Genomic DNA, 22,954 nt, shown 5'->3' with positions numbered 1-22,954 from the left:
GATCTATAGTTTAACCACTCTGGGAATTGTAGCTCTGCTGGGAGGGGAGTGGGGTATCCTAACAACCCTTAGCGCCCTTAGCCAGGCATTGCCAAACTTGGCCCTCCAGCTGTTTTGGGACTACAACTCCCATCATCCCTAGCTAACAAAACCAGTGGTCAGGGATGATGGGAATTGTAGTCCCAAAACAGCTGGAGGGCCAAGTTTGGCAATGCCTGCGGGCCTTAGCAAATGACACCTCCCAGAATTCTTTGGGGGAAGCAAGCCATGACTATTTAAAGTGGTATCATAGTGCTTTAAATGTATGGTGTGAATGTGGCCTTAGGGAAACTTTGCCCTTTTCCACTTCACTTCGCCGGCAGCACTGTGAGAGGCATGCAGCCCTCACTTTACCGCTAGACGTTGGACATTTTCCGATGGAACACAGGAAGTAGCTTTATACCAAGCCAGGCCACTGTTGCATGTAACTCAACATTGTCACTACACTGACTGTCCATAGCTCTTTAGGATTCAGACAGGGGACATTCTCAGCCCTACCTGAAGATGCTGGGGATTCAGCGTGGGCTCTGGGATCATGCAAAGCAGATGCTCTAGCCACTGAGCTACAGCCTTCTAAAGGGCAGTCCCTACTCCCAGTCTCCCAAACTGATCACGTGGAACCTCAGGATTCCCGATAGTTGCGGGGAGGGAGCTGTGTATATGTTCAGCATTTGTAGAATCTGTACAGTCAGCCTATGCAACCCTGCTTTCTTTGTACATGCACTGTACTCTTCTCAGAAGACTTAAACAGAGGGGTGGGGTGGGGAACCCTTTCCTCCTACTCCGCTGCTGTAGGGAAGCAGCACATGCAGAACCCTCCCCTAACAGTCGGGGCAACAACTGCACTGGAGAAGGAAAAGGCTATTCCCACCCTTGTCACCCAGCACACTCTTACGCTTGAGATTCACCAGCCATGTTGGGAACTGCTATTTTAGCTGGCACCAAAATTAGCAGCTACGCTGGGCAAATCTAATTCTATATGTTTATGTGTCAGACAGCGCAAAAGACCTTGTCTTTGTACAGAGGTCACCACGTTCCTGTACCATGACAATACTTGCAGAACAGAACCACACGGAATTAAAGACACACAGGGAGAAGGGGAGGTAGTGTCCTTCTCATCACTATGGAGGGTTCTGGCATCAAGCTGGACTGCAGGACCAGTAGTCCTTCAGGAGCAGACCTTTCCACTATTAAGACTAATTTCCTTGCCACCTTAGCAGTGCCCCGTTCCCTAGAAACTTTTGCATCTGTTTCTTTGCAGATAGGTGATTGAAAGCTACTAGGCCACTTTTGTATCAGCTGGGAAAGAGAACTGAATAATTTCAGTTCTACAAATGCTCATAGGTTGGGCTAGTTATTATCTCTAGGAAACCGCAGCACTTTCAGAACATAAAAAGGGGGAAATTATTTGGATACGCCCTGCTCTAAAACCACACCTTTAATTTTCCCTGCAGCTGGGAGCTGTCCAGTCTGGATTCAAAATAAAGAGGTTACCTTTTGAACAATCTCTCTCTCTCTCTCTCTCTCTCACACACACACACACAGAGAGAGAGAGAGAGAGAGAGAGAGAGAGAGAGAGAGAGAGAGAGAGATTCTAGTTAAACAGCAACATAAAAATACGATGAAGTCTTAATTGCAAGCAGATTGTGTGCATTTTAGAGGCTGGATTTCCGTGCCCTGAACACAGAAATGGTACCTGATCCTTTCCCAGAACCCAATGCCGCATGTGCATTCTGCCATTGAGAATCCGGCACTTTTAAAGTGTGAATTAGCCCTCGGAATCTCAGCAGAAATGCTGCCAGAGCATTCACTGATCAGAACAAAGAGTTGCCGAGCCCTATGGGAGGCTGATGGGTGGAGGGACTGTGCCTTGGTGTGGGAGGTTGGAGAGTTGACCTTCTGGTTTATTCCAGCCCTGTTCTTCTATATGCACTTTAGCCAGCGGGAAATCTGAGCAGCTCAGCTGCCACGAGAGCTCTGGTTACCACCATCCCGTCTCGGCCTCTGAGAAGAGACGGGAAGAATGCCAGGAATACAGCACAGCAGCTGCCCAAGAGTCTCTCTAAGAAGCATGCACAGCCAGATAGCTTGGTTGAGACAGGATTGCAGCTAGAGGCAGCATTCTGATGAAATTCAGGCACCGGGTTTGTAATGAAGTGGTCTGTTACAATGTACTTGTAAATAATTATATTGCTGGCTCAGATATACAAATCAAAATTTGTCAAGATTGAATCGGATTTCACTGGGTTGGGGGAAAAGACCCAGTCCAGTGCACATGTCACTTCAATAAGGCTGAGAGAGCAATAGTTTGTTTTTATCTATCAAGTTGCCTGTTTGTTTGTATAGGAATTGTGATAGCAAATTCCCCATCTTCTGGAACTGCCTCTATGCTGAGCATCGTGTTGACTTGTTTTTAACAGGGCTTTTACATGCCACTGATCAAAAAGTCAGCTTCCATTACTTTTTTTCACAATGGAACAGCTGCACCGTTTCCGCAGGTGTAGGTAACCCATAATCCAGCTCTTCCAGCCTACAGTTTGGTAATGGCCTCCACAGATTGTGCTCTAACTGTTTCCTTCTCTATGGTCCATCTCCCCTCTCTCTAGGAACCCACTTTATCAGTTTAATCCACCCTCCGTTTTCTAAATGGTGCTGCCATTATACCCATTTATTTTATTTTCCACCCTAAATTGCAACTGAGGAGGGGGAGAAGGCAATCATTACTGGAGATGCAGCCAGGGGAGGAGGAAATAATATTTAACCATTTCCCCACATGCCATAGTTCCAAATAAAACTGAAGCTTGGGAAAGGGGCACTGATCCCTTGGCTGCAGAATGTTATTTGCACCTGTATAAACTCTGTGGTTGAAACAAGACAATTTTGGCAACGTTAAGGGCCTACCATGCGTTATTATATTATATTATATTATATTGTGTTCTTTATTTCTACAATTAGGTATAAACAGTATTTTTATTTATTAAAATATGTATTAAATTTATTAAGTAAAATAGAAACACCATCACCTGACCCCCCATCTCCCCCCATCTACTTCTATCCCCGACTTTCTTCCCAATGTCTCAACAAATGGAACCAATTTGTAAAAATGTTACAAGAGACATTGCATATATTTCTGTAAATCAAGAAAATCTTAAATAAATAAAAAAAGTATTAAATTAATTAAGTCCATGAATGCTAATGATGTGATTACATGTAAAGTGAAATGACATCAGAGCTTGACTATTAGTCCCCAACCTTATGTGGAGTATGAGAGCTACCAGGATGAACATAAAACTCGATGGGTGGCCCCGGGGGGGGGGGGAGTGATAAGACTTTGCAATGGTTCTCACAGCTGTTTCTGCAGCAAGAGACAACAGGCTCTACATAGTAACCATGCCACTTTGTTGCAGCAAGAACAGAGACTGAATTAGACCAATTTTAAAAGTTCAAAAGGAATATGAGCGAAGAGTCACTTTCTATATGTTTCTTTTGTTCCACTATTTTGAAACTGCTATAAAAGTTTTAAAAAACTGCTATAAAACTTACTTACCAGTGGCAGAATTGTGACAAGTGTACATACTCTTAAGTGGATATCTCAAACAACTACCTTCATCCCTCTGAAAAATACTACTGCCTGTCTTCCTGATAATGTATTGCGTTTCTTCCATTTCCTTTGCCTTGCTTTTAAGACTCCTTTTCATCAGTGTGTGGGTTGTGTGTTCGTGTGTGTACGCAAACACACACTTTCCAGACCTCAGTACGCTTCTGGTGAAATAGGCAGTATTGAACAAAAGGTTGTGACATATTAAAACTGTAACCCTTTATTATAGATGACAGTTGGCAGCATAAGGTTGGGTACAAATAATATACTGTTGATTTATATGGCTTGAGTCCGCAGTCTGAGCCAAACTAGATGCGACAAGAGATCCACTGGTATTTTATTCAGATGTCTCCCTGAACTATGAAGAAAGTCTATTTTTAAAGCAAAAACATTTCCCTTCCTCGTCTTAAATTGCTATACTCCATTGTTTGAGACTATTTCCTTCTAGCCCAGCTCATATGCTGCAAGTGAGCCAAAGGGGAGAGAAAAGTGCTTGAAGGGACAGAGCTTATGGACGGGAGGGAACAAAGTTTAGCTCCTGTTATGTATTTATTTTTATTTTTTAAAAAAAAAACCACTTCTGTCCCTTTTAACCAGAGCACTGCAATCAAATAAATAAAATGCATACAACTGTGACCTGTGACAAAATGCTGCAGTGTGAAGTGCTGCTGTTCAGTGTTCCAGCCAGCCAGGCCTTCTTTCAAGCTACTCCATTCCATGGTTTCTTATTCTGGTTTTCCACCCTATCCACACCCAGACACTCAGAAGGGCTGCTGAGCATACAGAGTCCTCACTGGGCTGACTGCATTTTTTGTCCCCTTAGGGCTTCATCCCCTGAAGTTTCTCTTTCTGTTTCAGCAAACCTTGGGCTTTCTCTGGGCATGCTGACACTCCCTTCTTATATCTCAGTAGTCCTATTTCAGCTACATAGTCAACACCCCAGTTCACTATTTGCATATGATTATGGCTGGTCCGTCACAATCATTGGGACCTAAAGTACCTTCATAATGTAGCAGGTCAGTTTGAACCAGTGTACAGTTTTGAAGGAATAACTGTGTTAAACACATGCAACTTTTCCACAATAAATTGACAAAACATGAAGAATTAAGCAGGTATATTGTCCAAAACTGGTTTGAAGTTCACATCATGATAATTGTTTCATAATACTTGAGCTGGCAATATATTGCAAATCACAATGTGTTCAAGGGCTAGGCGATACAGTACCTGGTTTTCAATGTTGCGATAATTCACCAGCTAAACAACGCAATAACTCACCGGCTAAATGTTATCAGTGGCTAAACCTCACAATATCACCGGCTAAACCTCATAATAAGGTAAAGGTAAAGGGGCCCCTGACCATCAGGTCCAGTCGTGTCCGACTCTAGGGTTGCGGCGCTCATCTCGCTCTATAGGCCGAGGGAGCCAGCGTTTGTCAGCAGACAGCTTCCGGGTCATGTGGCCAGCATGACAAAGCTGCTTCTGGCGAACCAGAGCAGCGCACGGAAACGCCGTTTACCTTCCCGCCGGAGCGGTTCCTATTTATCTACTTGCACTTTGATGTGCTTTCGAACTGCTAGGTGGGCAGGAGCTGGGACCGAGCAACGGGAGCTCACCCCGTTGCAGGGATTCGAACCGCCGACCTTCTGATCAGCAAGCCCTAGACTCTGCAGTTTAACCCACAGCGCCACCTGGGTCCCCAAACCTCATAATATCACCAGCTAAATGTTGCAATCTACCACAATGTCTGAAATAAGGATTGAACTATACAGAGGCGAACAGGACAGCATCACGACAGCAAAAAAAATAAAAAAAATGGCGGCAGTAGCGGTGGCAGCCTGCAAGGCCTTGCAGTGGCAGCAGAAACAGCAGCGGACTGCAAGGCCTTGTGGTGGTGAGTGACAGCACTAGCGGCGGTGGACTGTGAGGAAGCGATGGGAGGCAGTGGCAGTAGCGGTGGAGGCCTGTAAGGCCTTGTGGTGATGGCAGGAGTAGGCGGCCTGTGAGGCCTCATGGCGGTGACGGAAAGTAGTGGCAGTAACGGCACTGGCCTGCGAGGCCTCGCAGTGGCGACAGAATTTGGCAGCAGCAGCAGAGGTGGCCTGCAGGGACTAACAGCAGTGTCAGGTGACAGCAGTAGCGGCATCCTGCGAGGCCTTACAGTAGCAATGGGAAATGGCGGCAATAGTAGTGGCAGCCTGCGAGGCCTCGTAGTGGCACAAGCAGTAGGGCTTGCAAGGTCTCACCATGGTGGCAAGAAGTGGCGGCGGCCTGCAAGTCCTCCTGGCAGTAGTGGGAGGTGGTGGCAGAAGCTGTGGCAGCCTGCCTCAGCAAGGCCTTGCAGGCCACCTTTGCTTCTGCCATCGTCTCCTGCCACCACCACATGGCCTTGCAGGCTGCCGCTACTGCCACTGCCATAACAAGGCCTCACAGGCTGCTGCCACTTATGCCCACAGTCACAGTGAGGCTTCAAAGGCTGCTGATTATTGTGCCCCTGCTGTGAGGCTGCCACTGCTCCCCCCCTCATTGTTGATCCTGACACATAGCAGGCCTGTGGTAGTCCCAGATTATTAGTATTCAATATGACTCATTGCCGTACTTTGGATTGTCCTGAATACCACCATTTGGTAGCCAAGCCCCAAACCAAAAGTGTCATTTGTATGCATTTTGGCTTGCCTGCTGCTGAAAGTGACCATGAGGTGATTGATAATATCATCATTTATCAGTTTTAGACCCTTAAGCAGTAGCAGTTGCCAGGACATTGTCCTGTTCGCCTCTGTGTAATTCATTGGTTGTAAAACCAATTAAAATATTTATAAAAAAATAAAAAATAAAATCTGTGTAATTCCTTATTTCAGATATCATGATATATCGATATATCACGATGTTTAGCTGGTGATATATCGCAATACTGAAAACCAGTTATTGCCCCTCCCTAGCAGGTATATATAGCTGCTTGCTGTGACAAAAGTTAATTCCAGGTGCCTTCAGCTGGCATACAGGTAAGTGAAACAATCCAGTGAGTTAAAAGTTCTTGAGGATGAAATTTAATCTAAAAGAAAAGAATCAACCCCAAAGGAAGTGGATAAATTCAGTTGCAGACACCAGCTGGGGTGGAACTCTGTATGGTAACTCAAAACGGTAAGCAGCTCTGGTTCAATACAATTCAAGCTGCACAGCTTCTGTTTCAGAAACAAAATAGTAGTAAGTATCCCAGTCAGCAGCCAGTCAAGACTTGAGGATTCTAGCAACCTCTTCAGGCAGCCCCTCGCAGATAGCTTCCCCCACACACACACTTTGGAGTTTAATTGCTCCTGGTTACCAAAGATAATGACATTTAGTCCCCTTCCCTTAAGGAGAATGTACAAAAAAATGGGGTGTGACTCACCAGAGTGACCTTCAAAAGTGCTAAATGGTGTCACCTTGGGTGACCATCTCCACTGGATTTTAAGGGCCTGTGTGGCAAGGAAGCAAAAAGGCAGCCCCTTCTCTCCTTCCCTCTCCAGATTTCCTGGTTTCCTTTCTCTAGAGGAAAGCACTGCTCAGTTCCTCCATTGAGGAGAAAGGGAATAAGGCTAGTTGCCTCTTACTGGCAAGATGCTTTAGTGGGAGGCAAAGCTTTGGAAGTTCATTGACTGCCTGTGGGAGTTTTAACCTAGTGGTCCTGCTGGGTGAGGTGAGGTGGGACACCACTGGACTCCTCAGTACTTCACCAGCCATGAGTAAATGGTAAGGATGAGTGAGTCACCCAGCAGGGCCAAGGCAAAGAGACGACCTAAGGCTTTTGGCCATGGCATTAGGATGGAACTCACCAGGACACTGGTTGCCACCTTCCAGAAGCACAGACAAGTATGACGTGGGAGAGCCCAAGACACAGATGGTTATGTCTGATGGTCCAAACCCTGGGAAAGAAAAGAAATGAGTTGGTGACCTGATCCTCATACTAGATCTGGGAATCCTAATGTCCCAGCTCCATGAACTCCACGTGCTGGGATTTGAAGATAGGATCACAGTAATTAACTCTGCTCTCTTAGCCACAGCCCATATCCCAGAGTCATTCTACAGATGGATTCAGATGAAGCACTGAGGTGGAAACGGTGATGGTGCCACCATGTGATCCATCTATAACATTTACTATTAGTGCGGACGCTCTGACACATTCCAGGTTAAAGGAGAGAAACGGCAACCTTCCAGCCAAAGAAGGACTCACCTGTTCGAGGCTCCTTGGTGTGGTCAATTGTCTCTGGGAGCCCCTCCTGCTGCAAGGTGCACTGCAGCAGGTCATAGTAGTAAGCCGTCCAGGCCCGGGCCTGTGCATCCTCAGGGCTGATCTTGCAGTCCAGAGGCACATCCCGGCGCCAGGCACAGCGCAAGGGGCTCAGGGGTGGTAGAAACCCCTGTTCTGCCCAATCCAGTTCCTTGGGAGTTGGAGGTGGCTCAGTGTGGATCTGGTCCAGAGACAGCTACAGAAAGAGAAAGGCAAAGAGTTGGGAAATAGGCCTGGAAAAGGAGAAGGAACTTAGCCGGGATGGAATCATTCCTGCCAGTAGCCAGTGGAGAACATTGCTCTTTTCCCAGGCCTTGGCTAGTTTAAACTATCTGTGGCAGTGATGGCCAAACTCGGCCCTCCAGCTGTTTGGGGACTACAATTCCCATCATCCCTGACCACTGGTCCTGCTAGCTAGGGATGATGGGAGTTGTAGTTCCAAAACAGCTGGAGGGCCAAGTTTGGCCATCTATGGTCTTTTAAACTGTGGGGGGTTATTGTTTTTATTTGCTATTACGTTACTTTTTAAAAAAATATTGTAAACTGCCCTGTGATCCACAGATGAAGCGTGGTATAGACATTTTAACAACAATGTCCAAGGGTCTATTGCTGTAGTGTGGCGCTGGCTGGTTGAGTAGCTGATCCTCAGGGTCATGGAGGACTAAAGAGGCTGGGAACCCACAGGAGAACTGAAGAATTTTCACATAGAGAAGATGGTACTAGCCTATGGCTAGTTCTGGTGTCGCCCAGACTACACCTAACAGGTTTTTTACCTTCATGCTGTTTAGCTACTACAAAAAAAAAAAACATGTCTCAATGAGAAAAAAAAAGGAGGATATTTTGGCCAGAACAAAGGGAGTTCAACAAAAATGGGTCTCACAAATAAGTACAGTGGTGCCTCGCAAGACGAATTTAATTCATTCCGTCAGTCAATTCGTTTTGCGAAAAATTCATCTTGCGAATCGCGGTTTCCCATAGGAATGCATTGAAATTTCTTTTTTTGCCCATAGGAACGCATTAATTAAATTTCAATGCATTCCTATGGGAAACCGCGATTCGCAAGATGAATTTTTCGCAAAACGAATTCGTCTTGCGAGTCACTATCAGATCGCAAGACGCATTCGTTTTGTGAAAAATTCGTCTTGCAGGGCATTCGCCTTGCGAGGTACCACTGTACCTGGAAACAAAACCAAAAACACCCCCGGTGGAGTAGACAAGAAAAAGGAGTGTTGAACCAATGTGTTTTGTACTCTACTGGTTCATCCTCAGGGAGTTACAGAATAGTAATTCAGATATGCTGCATATTCGAATTACTGCTGTTTTGAGTTTCCCCAAAGAGGGACCATAAGGTTCAAATGAGAGCTATATAAGGTGCGAGGAGAAGAAAGCCAAAGAAAGGCTAGACTCACCATCATTCCAGGTGACGATGCTGCAAGGAAAGAAGAAAAAAGAGATATGTGAATATTTTTTGGTACTGCTTGTGACCCAGGGCTATCCCATCTCCAAGGGGGGTTATGATGGTGAAATGAGACACTGTGAAGGTGCAAGGGCCAGGGAGAAGCTATAGTGGGACTATACTGCCTGATTTGCTGCCCTCACTACACCCATGAGCAAGAGGATATCTAGCCTTTAACTTGCCATCTTGAAATCAATCATGCTTCTTTAGTCCATACTGAAAAGAGAACATTAGATTACTTAAGAACTGACAATCTGTTACATGGTTTTTCAATGCCTATTTTTGTCTTGCATGTACACATATCAAAGAACAGAGGCTGTAAGTTTTAAGCAGGACAAACCCATGTATGCTTCCCACTGCATTCAACAGGGTTTACTCCCTAGTAAGTGTGCTTAGGATTGCAGCTGACCAGCACTGACAGCAATCAAACAGTGCTGTGCTCATCCCTATTCCACAATGAAGGTTGGCACAGAGAGGACAGTTAGAAAACACTTGCAGCTGGTATGTGCCTGGGGCTCTGTGCTGGGCTTTTGGGTGTGTTTTGGTGCCAGGCAAGTGCCCTGCTCTGTGTATACAGGCCAGGCTGTTTTCTGAGCAGTGACCTGGGGATCAGTGAGCTGTGAAATTCCCAGTTATTCAAGAAGATTAAGGGGGCATGGGATGAGGTTAGGATTAAACTAACATGCTCACCCACCCTTCCTCCTCGGTCTACTACTGCTGGCTCAGGAGGTTCATGCAAGGCCTCCATTTTATCTGGTCTGTCAGTGGCTTTCCTGTCCCACTAGATAACAGTTGCCCCAGGCCCCAAAGGAAGGCTGCCCAGCTGCCAGAAAGGACAACGGGGGGGGGGGGTGTAAACATGGCAAGTTTACTGCAAGTACTTGGCAATTGTTTTTAATTACTTATATGCAATTTAACACACATTTTACTTAGCAAACAAAAATAAATTATATTAATTTAACCACAATATATTTTAAATTCCCAAGTCATTTTTAGCTTTTTAGCACCCCTCATTTTTTGGAATTTGAAAAATTCAATGTGACTTCTTGCCTACCCATCTCTACATACCATATTTTTCCGTGTATTAGATGAGGGTTTTTTACTCAAAAATTGTGTCAAAAAACTGGGTAGTGGCATGGGGGGGGGGAGAAGTGGCGTGCCCACCAGCCAGCCAATTGGCGGGAGCACAACTTCCCCCGATGCCGCTGCGTGCGGGAAGCGACCTAGGGAGTGTTTCCTGCCCGCAGCTGCGGGGGGGGGGGGGAGAAGCTCAATGACTTTGGGCCATCTCCCCTCATTTTCTTAAAATTGAGCCCCCAAAACAGGGGGAGGGTGTCTTATACATGGGGGTGTCTTATAGACGGAAAAGTATGGCTCTTGCGCACAAATGTTCTGCGAATGAAGTGTGAAAATGAAAGTTAACTTGATGCGAGTTTCTCCATTTCCCTTTATACGCTTGCTGGTAACTGGCAGTAGCACCAACCCGGTGCTTCAATATATTAAAAGGTTCCTGTGCCTTTAATAATTTTGAAGGCAAGGGCGTTTGAGCAGCTGCAGCTTCTCCCTTTGCACAGATGCCTAACCTGCCTCACAAAGTCATTGTGTAGCTTTGTTTGCTTAAGAAACATATCTCCTCCTTTAGCATCAAAAAGAATGTGGCTAACAATAAGAAAACAATAAGCACAAAAATACATACATATATATATATATATACACAAACACTCTTACATACATACGTGTGTGTGTGTGTGTGTGTGTGCGTGTGCTTTTAGTTAAGCCACAGTGTTTCTTGCATCCTCTGGAGTAACTGTCTGGTCCACGAGCTTCATTCAGGTGGTCTGAGGCATGTCCACGTTATGTAGTCACGTTTTGTTTTTTAATTGTATTTTTATTGCCTATTTTATTTCTTATACTGCATTTTATTGTATTACAACTTGAATTCTATGGCACCCTTAGAAATGTGTATGTCTAAGCCAGTGTTTCCCAACCAGTGTGCCTCCAGATGTTTTGGGACTACAACTCCCATCATCCCTAGCTAGCAAGACCAGTGGTCAGGAATGATGGGAGTTGTAGTCCCAAAACATCTGGAGGCACACTGGTTGGGAAACACTGGTCTAAGCAATATATAAGCGTCATAGCAATCTTCATTTTTTTTAAAAAAATATTTTTATTAGTTTTTTGTATATAAACAGACAAGACATAAAAAACAACAATATATCTGTTTTCTGTCCCTCCACCCTCCCTTCCCCCACCAGTCCACTTAGACCAGTAGGCGTTGAGAGCTGCAGGGGTCCATTTTGAGGCTAGGTTCGTCCTCCCCCCCACTCCTCCCCCCAATCTTCAAATGGTCCGTGAGGGGAAAGGTATCACTGGCTAAGTCATCCTGGCGCAGAGCAACCTTCTCCTCCTGATTTGTAGGAAGGATGTGTTGATATTAAGCAATACTTCTATGGGCCAAGCAACAAGGCAAATATCTTTAAGGCAGGATTCCTGCATTTGTTTCCTGGCTCTCAGAGGTTCTAGATAAGCTCCTCTGACACACCCATTTGAGGCAACATCATCATTCTAACAAATCCCAGCTACTATATACAATTTAAGCGTCATCTTGAAATGATCTGATGAAGCCACTTTCTGGGATTGAGAACCCTTGATTTAAATAACTACTGAAACAACCATTAATGCTTGAGATAACCATTCCCTAACAGATGGGCTTGCTGTGATCAAGAGGTTTTAACAGCTAGACTTTCCCATTCTTTGCCACATTCTGTATACTGTATGAATATTCTTCTTAGGCACATGGAGACTACTTATCCCCATTCCCTTTGCAGGTAACATGAGAGCCACTGAAGGTGTGAGCTGAAACAGCATGCAAGGAAAAAAGGCACCTCCTGGCTCTCAGCCCACTGCACTTTCCCCTAGTCTGAAAGGCATCACTTTCCCTCTTCACCCCATCTATTCTTGGATGCTACTCCCATACATCTGGATATGTTAAAGAAGTACCTGGGAAACAGTCAGAATCTGGAAGAATATTAACAAACATGTAGGGTTATTTCCACCAATAAAAACATCAACTCTAGCTCCAAGGTTTCTTAAAAGCCAGAGGCAATCGTATCTCTGCAGTGATGAATCCCACACAACCATAGAGGTATTGGCTGCGGTCCTGCTCACAGGATACTTGAATTCCAACAGCATCAGTGAAATTGTGCTGGTTGGGGATGATGGGAATTGTAGTCCAGAACATCCGGAGCATCCCAGGTTAGGGATGCCTGGTGTGCTGTACTGCTGCCACACCGTTCCACAGATTGACAACATGACACTATGCACTGTTTTACAGCAGGGCTGGTACCTTGGAATTTAATGAACAAAATTACCACTGATCTGACGGTAGATGGTTCCTTTCATGTGTTCACCATCAAATCTGTGAATATGGAATTCCCCCAAGTGACAGTATAACAATCACTTTAAAATGGACATGTTCAAAACCTATAGACAATCTAGACAGGAACACAGCAAGATGCCTTATACTGCTATGACATTTGGTCTGCTGAGCTTCGTAATAGCAACAGTCACCAGCAACGAGAAGAGCAGTAGCACCCTAATACAGTCTCTACAGCAGCAAGTCTTTTAAAGCCTAAATCCCTGAGTCTTCACTTGCTGTGAGTCCCACTGATGAATCAGGGATCAATTTTTAATCCGTGATTAAAGCTTTAGTTGATTAATCTCACCAATTAATCAATTAAGGCTTGAAGCTCTACCTACTTAGTGCTCTAAATTTGGGGAAATCTTGCTTCCAAGTCTAGCTAGGGTAGAAAGGATTATTTGAGTCTTCAATAATTCAAGTAATTAATTCATTAGTAAATCCATTAATACATTTTTTTTAAAAAAACACTGGGGCCCATTAGTAAGATTTTAATCTAAATTGAACTATGTGAAATGGGTACTTGGTGGCGAAAGCACAGTTGTAATCCATGTACACACACATATATTGAACTTAATCTACAAAGGAAGAAGTAATCTGTCTGTATGATTTTTGTCAAGAGAACCTGTTATCTACTACAAAGAATGTCAGTTGGAATTGGCTGCTAAATAATCACTGAAAGCCCAAAGGTTAATTATCAGTTCACTAGGTGAGGCAAGGGAGCATGGGCTTCATTTGTTTTAAGGGATAGATCCCTTTAGACTTTGGGGAAAATGTCACCTGCATTTCTGCCAGGACTGTGCAGCTGCTTTGTTGATGCAGAACTTACTAAGAGAGGTGATCTGCAGTTTACACATTACCTGGCAGAAGTTTGGTGTTAACTCCAATTTATTTCCCACTGGAAGTTCTTGCAGTAGCACAAACATCCCTGTGTTAAAATGGGTGGTGCAGGTTATTTTAGGGCTGTGCCATCACATGCTTCCCTTCGAATAGAAATGGTTGTGGCTCTGCCCTACCCCATCCTGTCACTTTGGGATTGCCCAGTTCTTTATTACATCCAGGCGGAAAAGTCACGTCTCCTCTTCCAAGACACATCAGTGTCACCTCACAGCAGAAGTGGCCAAATCCGGCAGCAGTTAACAGCCCACCTCTCAACTTTCCCATAAGTGTGAAGCACTCCTTCCTGAAGTGCATGGCCATCCTATGATTGGCTGGGCTTAGCAACCTGTCACTCAAAGCCACCTTGGCATAAAAGACCATAAATGCATGGTCCATGTGGTCTGTTGCCCCTCTTGCCACCAATGCCAGACCATTGTTCTGTTAGCTTTGCCTGGTGCAGCGTTAGACCAACATCCTGGTGTGCTGTTTAATTTTCATTTTGATTCTGGACACTCACTGTTTTGGATTTGCGAATCTCTGGACACACTCAAGAGCTGGCTGTCCCCTGCCTCCCGCCCCCGCATTGGTTAAACCTTCTCAGTTAGGCTATTAGTTGTTAAAGTACCTGGAATATCCGAAGAGGAGATGGGCTGAAGGTGGCCAAGCAGGAGAGCTGGAATTCAGCTGGTTGTTCCTTTACTCCTGAATAGACCACCTTGAGGCAGTGGGAATCCCCCTTGCCCTAGGTGACATTAAACAGGTGGTGGCAAGCAGAGAGGGAGGGAGGAATGTCACCTGTTACTAGAGGACTACCCTCCTGGGTTGATGTAGCAAGTAGTGTGCTACCCTCCACCACAGTGATTCCCAATACAGCAGCCTAGGTGAGCAAACACCCGCTCATGGCAGGAAATGGTATTTAGGATTTATGCACTCCCCCTGTATGAGACATAGAGTGTGATACATCATCGACTGTCATCTACTGTTTTCCTGCCAGGCATATTAAACTGGATGGGTTGCAGCAAGGTTGACAGTTTTTTACTGGCCCCACAAAGCTTTTGACATTAGCAGGTGATCATGATGAGATCTCCAGGTCTTAAAAATTTATTTCCCCCTCTTTTTTCCTGTTGCTCAACCTGCTGCGAAGAGCAGATGAGGCCAGTTTCCTTGTCTGTTGGTATCTCTGAGTTTAGGTGACAAACCACACATATTGACTCACTTTACCAAATGCAATATGTGCTTTTAGTCCCGAACTGCCCTAAGCCTACTTTATTGAGCTATGTAAAGTTTAAATGACCACCAGGAGACTGAATGGTTTCCCCAAACCATCTGGGGATGTGTTTGCATCTCTCCTTAAGATGGAAAACATTCATCTTAGAAGTTTTAGCTTGCCGTTTCATTGTTATGAAAACCTAATTCATAAATTGTTGTTTGGGAAACTGGCATTGAGTAATGTACTGATGTAGCTTGGTGGTTGGTGGCATGTATGTCACATCTGCAGTACAGCTGGAAACAAAGGTTTACTTCAAATCAAATGAATTCCAAGTAAAAACTGGATAAACAAACTGAGGTTAACACCTGACTCCACAAAGCAGCCTCCTATGCTTATGCAGCCTGACCCTGTTCATCAGGGGTGGGCAACCCCTTTTGTCCTCTTTCCAGGATTGCATTCCCTCAGTGTCATCTGACAAGGGTCACATAATGGCAGTAGACAGAGAGAGAGAGTCCATGTGGGTAGGGCCACTCTTTTTCCTTCTTCTCTGTCACCTGCTTTCCCACTCCTTACCACTTGCATGAAACTAGGGTTGTGTACACACCGTATCTGTAAGCACATTCAGAATACCTTATTTCCCTCAAAGAATTCTGGGTAATGCAGTTTACTCCTCATAGAGGTACAATTCCCAGCAACCCTCAACAAACTACAGTTCCCAGAATCCTTTGAGGAAAAGAATGTGCTTCAAAAGAGCTGTAAAGGTATAGTGTGTATATATTTGCATCTCTCCCCCCCCCCCGCAAAGTGCCATGTTTCAGAGGTTTATTTATGACATTTCTATTCCACATTTCCTTCTTCAAGCTCAAGATGGAGTATTTGGTTCCTGCCCCCCCCCCGGTCCCACATATTTTAGTCTAAGAAACTGTGACTGCCCCAAGGCTGTCCACTGAGGGGGATTTGAACCTGGGTCTCTCCCCAATCCTAAACTGACATTCTTAACTGCTTTGCATCTGCTGATGTGGACTCTAGTTCATGAAAGTATATGCCACAATAGATTGATTAGTCTTTAAGGCACCACAGTGTTCTTTGTTGATTTTGCTCCAATAGACTAACCCAACTTCCCCTCTGGAAACTGTCTGAATGAGAAATGAGGGCATTTTTTATGATTTCCAAAAAGCTACACTACCTGGAGGTGCCTCTTACGCCACAGGCAAGGGGTAAGTTGCTGCTCCCAAACACTGGCTTATCAGCAGCTTTCTCAATTGTTTGGCTCTTATCTAAAGTGAAAACAGGGAATTATCTGCGATCATTCAACAACTTTGTGTAAAGCGTTGGCTGCAGCTATCATGTGATGAGTAATGTAGATTCAGTAAAAATCCGAGTACTTGTCTGAGGAAAAATAACTCTGGATTTTAATTATTTGAAAGACCATTCTTTACATAGCTGCCAAGTTATCCCTTATTTTAAGGGATTTTCCCTTATGCTGAATAGGCTTCCTCGCGAGAAAAGGGAAAACTTGGCAGCTATGATTCTTTATTTCAGCTCCACTTGCAAAATCATTCGCTCTTCAAGCCTGCATCTAGGACTTGGAATGGTGTTGGATTGAGTGTCTATTATTTGACTGCCGCCAACTATTTCATGAAGTCAATAATGCCACTATGTAGAGGGCACCTTTTCCTTACGGTAAAAAAAGAAAATTCATTGGGGTGTTGTTTCTTAGCAAGAGCAAGAGTGAAGGGTAGGTTGCCTTTGGTCCCACAGACGTTATTGGGGTCAAACCCAGGGCCACGGTCAGGTGTGGGAGCCCCTTGCCAATCCCTGGAGCTTAACAGCCCAGCTCCTCTGCTTTGCTGCTGCCTGTTCACTTGCCCTCTCCAGGCAAGCAGTGAGGAAAAAAGGGCTGGAACATGCTTTGTCTTCCCCCTCTGTGTGATGGTGTGCACTAGGACCCAGAGGGAGAGGCAAACTAATGGGTGCCAGCAATAATAGAGAGGAGGAGGTAGGTGCATTGAGGGGGACCCACTGAAAGGACCATGCCTAACCCCCCTCCCCAAATAAAACCCCTGGAAGCAGTATAGTACCATGTTGGACAAGCCTTGCAGCAAAGCCAAGCTCCTCCCGTTGGCCACCAGCTATAACTGCAGGCATCTCCAAATATTAGCAACAGTTGCTACCTAGGACGGTCCATGACTCCATCTTGCTTGCCTTAAGAATCAGAGTTGATGTTTGAAGAACTGGTCTGCAGCCTACTTAGCACAGCTTCCTTTAGAAACTGACTCCCCCCCCCCAAGATAACATCAGAAGGGTCTCCATGGTGAGAGAACTTGAGATGCAATGGGCACCAATGCTGGGGACCCTCCAAGCAAGCTTCATTAACTATGAACCCTGAAATTTGGAGAGTGAAGTGGACAATGTTGGACCACAAACTCCGGATTGATGTATCAATTTCTCAGTTTGGGGGGACCTACAAAACACACAGTTTGCCCTACAAAACCATACAAAGGGTCTGGAGGGGACCCCAATTTCAGTGTTCACAGTTGCAGTAGACGAAGCCCTCAAAGCACAGTAGTGGCATTGTGATTTTGGGGGGGAAATTTTTCTTTTACTCTGTGTTGTTGTTGTTGTTTAGTCATTTAGTCATGTCCGACTCTTCATGACCCCATGGACCAGAGCATGCCAGGTTCTGTGTAGCGATCAGCAACTTGCTCTGAGACCATGTGGTGAAGAGATGGATATGAAGTCCCTAAATAAACAAACTTCTATCACTTCCTGAATGCTGTTAACAAGTCCATAGGAGACCACGTTCATGGAAGACAATCTTACTCCGCTAGGAGTGATCGCCAAAGAAGAAAGACAGAGATCCCTATTGTGTTAGTTTATTCCACACGGGATACTTTACAGCCAATGGTTTACATATAAACAGTGGAATGGCTTCCCCAAAGTTGGCAACTGCAAGGTAATATAATTAATCAATCATTACCTGCAGACCCAACAGCTTCACTGAGGAGAGACACCCATGGAGCGCTCCTGTTCTTTAGGACTTTTATATAGGGGCTGCATCTAGACTTTTGGCTTGTCTAGCTCAGAACTGTCTCACTGACCAGCAGCAACTCTGCATCTTTCAGGGTTTCTCCCCGATCTACCTAGAGATGCCAGGGATTCAACCTGGGACTTAGGCGTGCATAGCAGAAGCTCTCCCCACCTGCTGCGCTTTCCCAGCCTTCTCTCCAAGCTCACTGCTGCCTTAATTTCTTGTGCCATGCTGCCCCCAGCACCCACTGCTACAAGCCTGGAGACTCACAGATAAGAGCTCGCTTGGCAGGTCTTCAACTCACCGGCTGGAAGGGGAAAGATGTCTCATAACTATTTGATCTGGTTGGGGAAATTTAGGCCACAGGCATGGGGAAAACAGTAAACAGAAATACCTGTATATTGTCAAAACACTGAGGAAGAATTACGGCAAGGGCACATCTTTCATGGAGCTTGGGCTGTGACATGGACCAAATGGCTCATATTCTGATCCCCTACCCTAAGTCCACTTAGCCACATGCTAGAGGACGACTGTGGGGCCCTTGTACATGGCACAAAGTCTGCACAGCTGCCTTCCTATTACTAGTAAAGGGGAAGAATTCCAGGGTTGTTTCAAATTTCTCTCTGTGTGTATTTGTGTTAAATTATCTCTCTCTGTGTATCTCACTTAATGCCAAAAGAAGCTTCCTTCTTTTCAAATCAAGCTTTCCAAGACTCCCATGGGGAATGCAGAAAGTTGCCTGCCATCTATGTTCTAAGCATAAGTGCATGACACTTCCCAGCACCACCTTCCTTTTGTTAGCACACACCAAGGAGGAAGAGGGAGGGCTTTGAATGTACCCCCCCCCATTTCAGCTCCTGCTTATGTGCAGAAGAAATAGTGCGTCCAATCTGCAAGGGGAGGTGAGAACTGACGTGGGGCGGTGGGAGTTACTCCGGACCGTTTAATCCAGCAAAAAGGGGGGGGGGGGACAACAGGCGACGATTTCGCGTGCCGATATTCCTACACCAGTGTAAGCATCAAGATGCCCGCAGGCTCCCTTGAAGCCAGTGCCCAGTTGCATCAGCTGGGGATCCTAGCCTTCCCCAACCTTTTTTGTCCATAGGAACTTGATGCTTTTATTCCCCAGCCAATTCTAAAAAAGAAAAGGAAAGGAGGGGGGGACGCCCAGGAGCAAGGCGATTGGCGGAGACGGCCCGTGTGGGCGGGACTTCGGGTCAAGCAGGGACCCCGCCAGGCGCTCGAGAAACCCCTTTCCCTGCCCCCCACCGCCAGGCAGAAGAGCAGCAGCCTTACTGCACGTCCCTCAGCTTTGTGCTTCCCGCAACCCGCCTCCCGTCTCCCTCCGCGACCTGCAGGGCGATCCGCGCGCTTCTCGCGCGGCAACAACTGGCAGGAGCAGGCATAATAAAAACAGGTTGCGCCAAATCCAGGTGGCCCATTGTAACCGAGGGGAGACTTACATGAGAAGGGAATGGCATGACTCCCGCTCCGTCCGTCCTGCTCACCAGGCGCACCGCAATTCTTCAAGCGAGCCGCGCGCGCACACACACACACACACACACACGTGGTCCCAGCCGACCCCCCTTTCTTCCCCGACCTCTCCAGCAACAGGCTGCGCTCGCGCGACCCTCGGGCACTAGCGCCGCCCCCTCCCCCAACCCCCGATCCGGGCCTCATTCCGGGCGGGAAAGGCGCCCGAGACCCACCCGGCGCTGGAAGAGAAACCCAACATCCACCCCCGCCGCCGCTCCCCGTTACCTTGTTGCAGCGCAGCGGCAGCCGCAGCTCTCGTGCAGATCTGCGGGCGATGCTGAGGCCGGGCGAGCGGCGCGATCCAGCGCAATCCGATGGAGAGGGGCGGGGTGGAAGGAGCCGGGGAATGTCCAGGGATTAACTCCGGCGGGTTTTATATAGAAACGGAGCGGGCATGCCCAGTAAGGCGAGGCAGCTTATCGAGCATCGGGGCAAGGCGGGCAGGCACTCGCCAGCGCCGGAGACACCCACAGCCATTGACCGAAGCAGATAGGCGCTCCCGAGGGCTGGGAGCGAGTGAGCGCCGGGGTGGGTGTGCGCGGGAGCGTAATGGGCGCGAGGGGGCTGGCAGCGCCTCGCAGAGGTGGCGGAGGAGTGCTATGCAAAGCGGAGGTGGGAGGGGTTCCACTCGAGTTAGCGCGGGGGAGACGCCGTGCGGGGGAGGGGAGAGGTGGGGTTGGGGGCCGGAGCCGAGGAATTTCTTGCTGAAAGAACCATCCACTCCCATGACGTGCGGCAGATAAACGCGGGGCTGTTGCTAACCATTTTGTAGCCCTCCTCTAACGAACGCCAAGTGCTTTCTTGGTGAGGAGCCCGTTCACTCGCTGGGTTAAGCAAACCTTATTATGCCCATTTTACAGATGGGCAACCGAAGTGGCTTTCCTAAAGGTTGGGGTGTGGGGGGCGCTGCTCCCAGAACTATGTAAGGCACACTTTTTTATTATTTATTCCTTTATGACCTTTGTGCTCCCTTCCTCCAAGGCACAACAATCTAGAGGGATGGAGGGAGCGGCTTAGCAACCTACTCATGGTTGACCCAGGAGATTAGAAACCACCACAGTGACATGCGTAAGAAAAAGAGGCACAAAAACACCCAAGGTCACCTGTTCCCCAACCCCTGGGGGGTGGCTGAAAACCAGATTCGAGGCTGTGAGTTCCAGTTTTGCTCAGAAATGTTACAGGAGGTTCCTCTTGCATTTCATGACCTTTTTGGCTTCACAGTTTTATCTTTCACCACCTGGTCCCATGTGTATACAGCTAGCACATCTTGCACCTGATGTACCGGGTTCTAGTTCACAAGAGTTTCTGCCGCAATAAATCACTTTATCTTAGATAAATGTGGATTACCCATATATTAGTGAACTGATAACAATTTAAGGGTTTTAAACATCTGAGCATGTGAACAGATCCAGCTATCACCTAAATGCAGCAAGGAAAAACTGAACTTGGTTGCGCTGCTGCCTTCTTAGCATACATTAATAAAACGGAGCGACAATTTCTATGTACTGTATGTATATAAGCTACATACTGTGTAGCTTATATACTTCCCCAAGTACATCCAACTGAATATGGGGTTGTTTGCAACTTTGTCTTGAGTGCAGTTTGAACATAGGAAATGCTGCCTGGAAGTTGGAAACATGCTTCATAAATAGTATCATGGATTCCACGTCTACACGGCGTGTCCCTGGAGCATGGGCTGTGATAGGGCCTGAGTGTGCTGCAGATGTGTATGCAGCACAGGAAGGGCACAGACAAGCTGAGGTGGGGTCACACTGGGACAGTGAGACTTGAGACGCTGCACTGCAGCCAGGCAAGGGAATGCACAATATTAGATAAATAGTGTGCTGCTTTTGTTAAGAATCCCTGAAAATGAAAAGGTGGACATTTCAAAACATATGCCCAGCTGATGACTTAATTTATTACCCATCCTTCAGCAGCACGTCCCAGTGCATATTACAATTTAAAATTCAAAACAAGTTTGGGGAACCCTGGGTTAGAGAGATTAAAAGCAGGTATCATGGTACTTTTGCCAAGACCAGTCTAGGCTGCTCCATCTTTCTAGTACCTATGCACGGTGCTTCAAATTCCCATGCCTGTGGAGTACAGTGGTACCTCTGGTTGTGGACATGATCCATTCCGGGGTGCCATTCGCACCCCAAAAAGTCCGTAACCAGAGCGGCGCTTCTGCGCATGTGCAAAGAGCGAAAGAACGCTTTTGCACATTGCAAACCGCACAGAACGCTTGAGTCTGACCAAACTGCGGGAGGCAGTGGAAGACAGGAGTACCTGGCGTGCTCTGGTCCATGGGGTCACGAAGAGTCGGACACAACTAAACGACTAAACAACAACAACAACAATTATAACAGTTAAAACAAATTATAGTCACAGGAAAAGAGTGAGCCCTGAAAGCATATTTCTCAAGTGCCAAACGCTAGGCTAAAGAGGTGTATCTTCAGCATTTGGAAGAAGCTTCCTTGGAGTTGGCTGGGACAAGAGACTCCATATCACAATGCCCTGCAGGTCATATACCAAGCCAGCATCCCTTTGACTCCCCATAGCTGTTCAGTAAGGAAAGCCTCACCATCTCAGTCCTACTTCTCGCCTCCTAGAGGGGATTGCTGGTGTTCCCTGACAACATGGGTTGCCTCTTCACTGTGTCAATTGCCCTTCTAGCTGTCAATCAAGATCACATCCATTAAGAAGCATAAAACACGGCATTGTGCTCACATTCTTTGTCACTCATCTTCCAACCACCTCCAAAGGCTACCAGCTGTGGAATCGACCTATCTCTCACATGTGGCTGGGGCAATCCAGCCAGATGGGTGGGGTATAAATAATAGAATGATGGTGATGATGATGATGTGTTCAAATTAACTGCCCATTTTCATGTGAATTGTAGCCAAGGATTAGATGTTAGAGAAGAGGATAGTAAAGGAGTATTTCACCCCATTACATACCGGTACTCCCAATTTCTGTCTGTCAAGAGTCTAGGAACATCCCTCACATCATCAGCACTGTGTACTGGTAATGGTATTATGACAGACTACTTCTCTTTCTTTCTTTCTTTCTTTCTTTCTTTCTTTCTTTCTTTCTTTCTTTCTTTCTTTCTGTTTTTCATAGTTTCCTGACACACAGTTTCATATGCAATATAATGCCAAATCTGCAATTATACCATACCCATGGGGTGGGCAAATCTCTGTTTCAATTTCTCATTTTTAAATTCTTAATTTCAGTTCTCAATATCTCAACCTCAGTCTGTGATTTTTGTAAAAGGTCTTCATGAAAATGCACCAGCTTTTTGTTGCAAATGTGTCCTAAAATACACTATTGCACAATACTGTTGGACAATACTGTACAGTCATTTCCCCTAATGCAATGTGTTTTGTTGGTTTATTTTCACTAATATATGGGCACTTTGTTTTGTAGACATTACTTGGTTGTGGAACTGCATTGCAAAATTCAGAGAAATGCAAATTTGAAAGGATGGCTCCGTTTCAGTCCCCATACTATTTAAGGAAGTGTG

General features: G+C 46.1%; 1 protein-coding gene across 1 annotated transcript in view; it reads right to left on the bottom strand.

Moving 5' to 3' along the window:
* Positions 1-20,025, bottom strand: part of CARNS1 (carnosine synthase 1) — a 35,132-nt gene extending 15,107 nt beyond the window's left edge. Inside the window, exons 1-4 of the mRNA XM_035125761.2 lie at positions 19,657-20,025; positions 9,311-9,330; positions 7,845-8,097; positions 7,447-7,536 (exon numbers count right to left, since the gene is read on the bottom strand). Coding sequence (XP_034981652.2) covers positions 7,447-7,536; positions 7,845-8,097; positions 9,311-9,316 — 349 coding nt within the window. The 5' untranslated portion in view covers positions 9,317-9,330; positions 19,657-20,025. The remainder of the gene's footprint in view (positions 1-7,446; positions 7,537-7,844; positions 8,098-9,310; positions 9,331-19,656) is intronic.
* Between the last annotated feature and the right edge of the window lie 2,929 nt (positions 20,026-22,954).

This window comes from Zootoca vivipara, chromosome 1, assembly GCF_963506605.1.
Source record: "Zootoca vivipara chromosome 1, rZooViv1.1, whole genome shotgun sequence".
NCBI classification, from domain to species: domain Eukaryota; kingdom Metazoa; phylum Chordata; class Lepidosauria; order Squamata; family Lacertidae; genus Zootoca; species Zootoca vivipara.
Note: the sequence above shows the minus strand (reverse complement) of the source record. Positions and strands in the feature narration are given on the sequence as shown.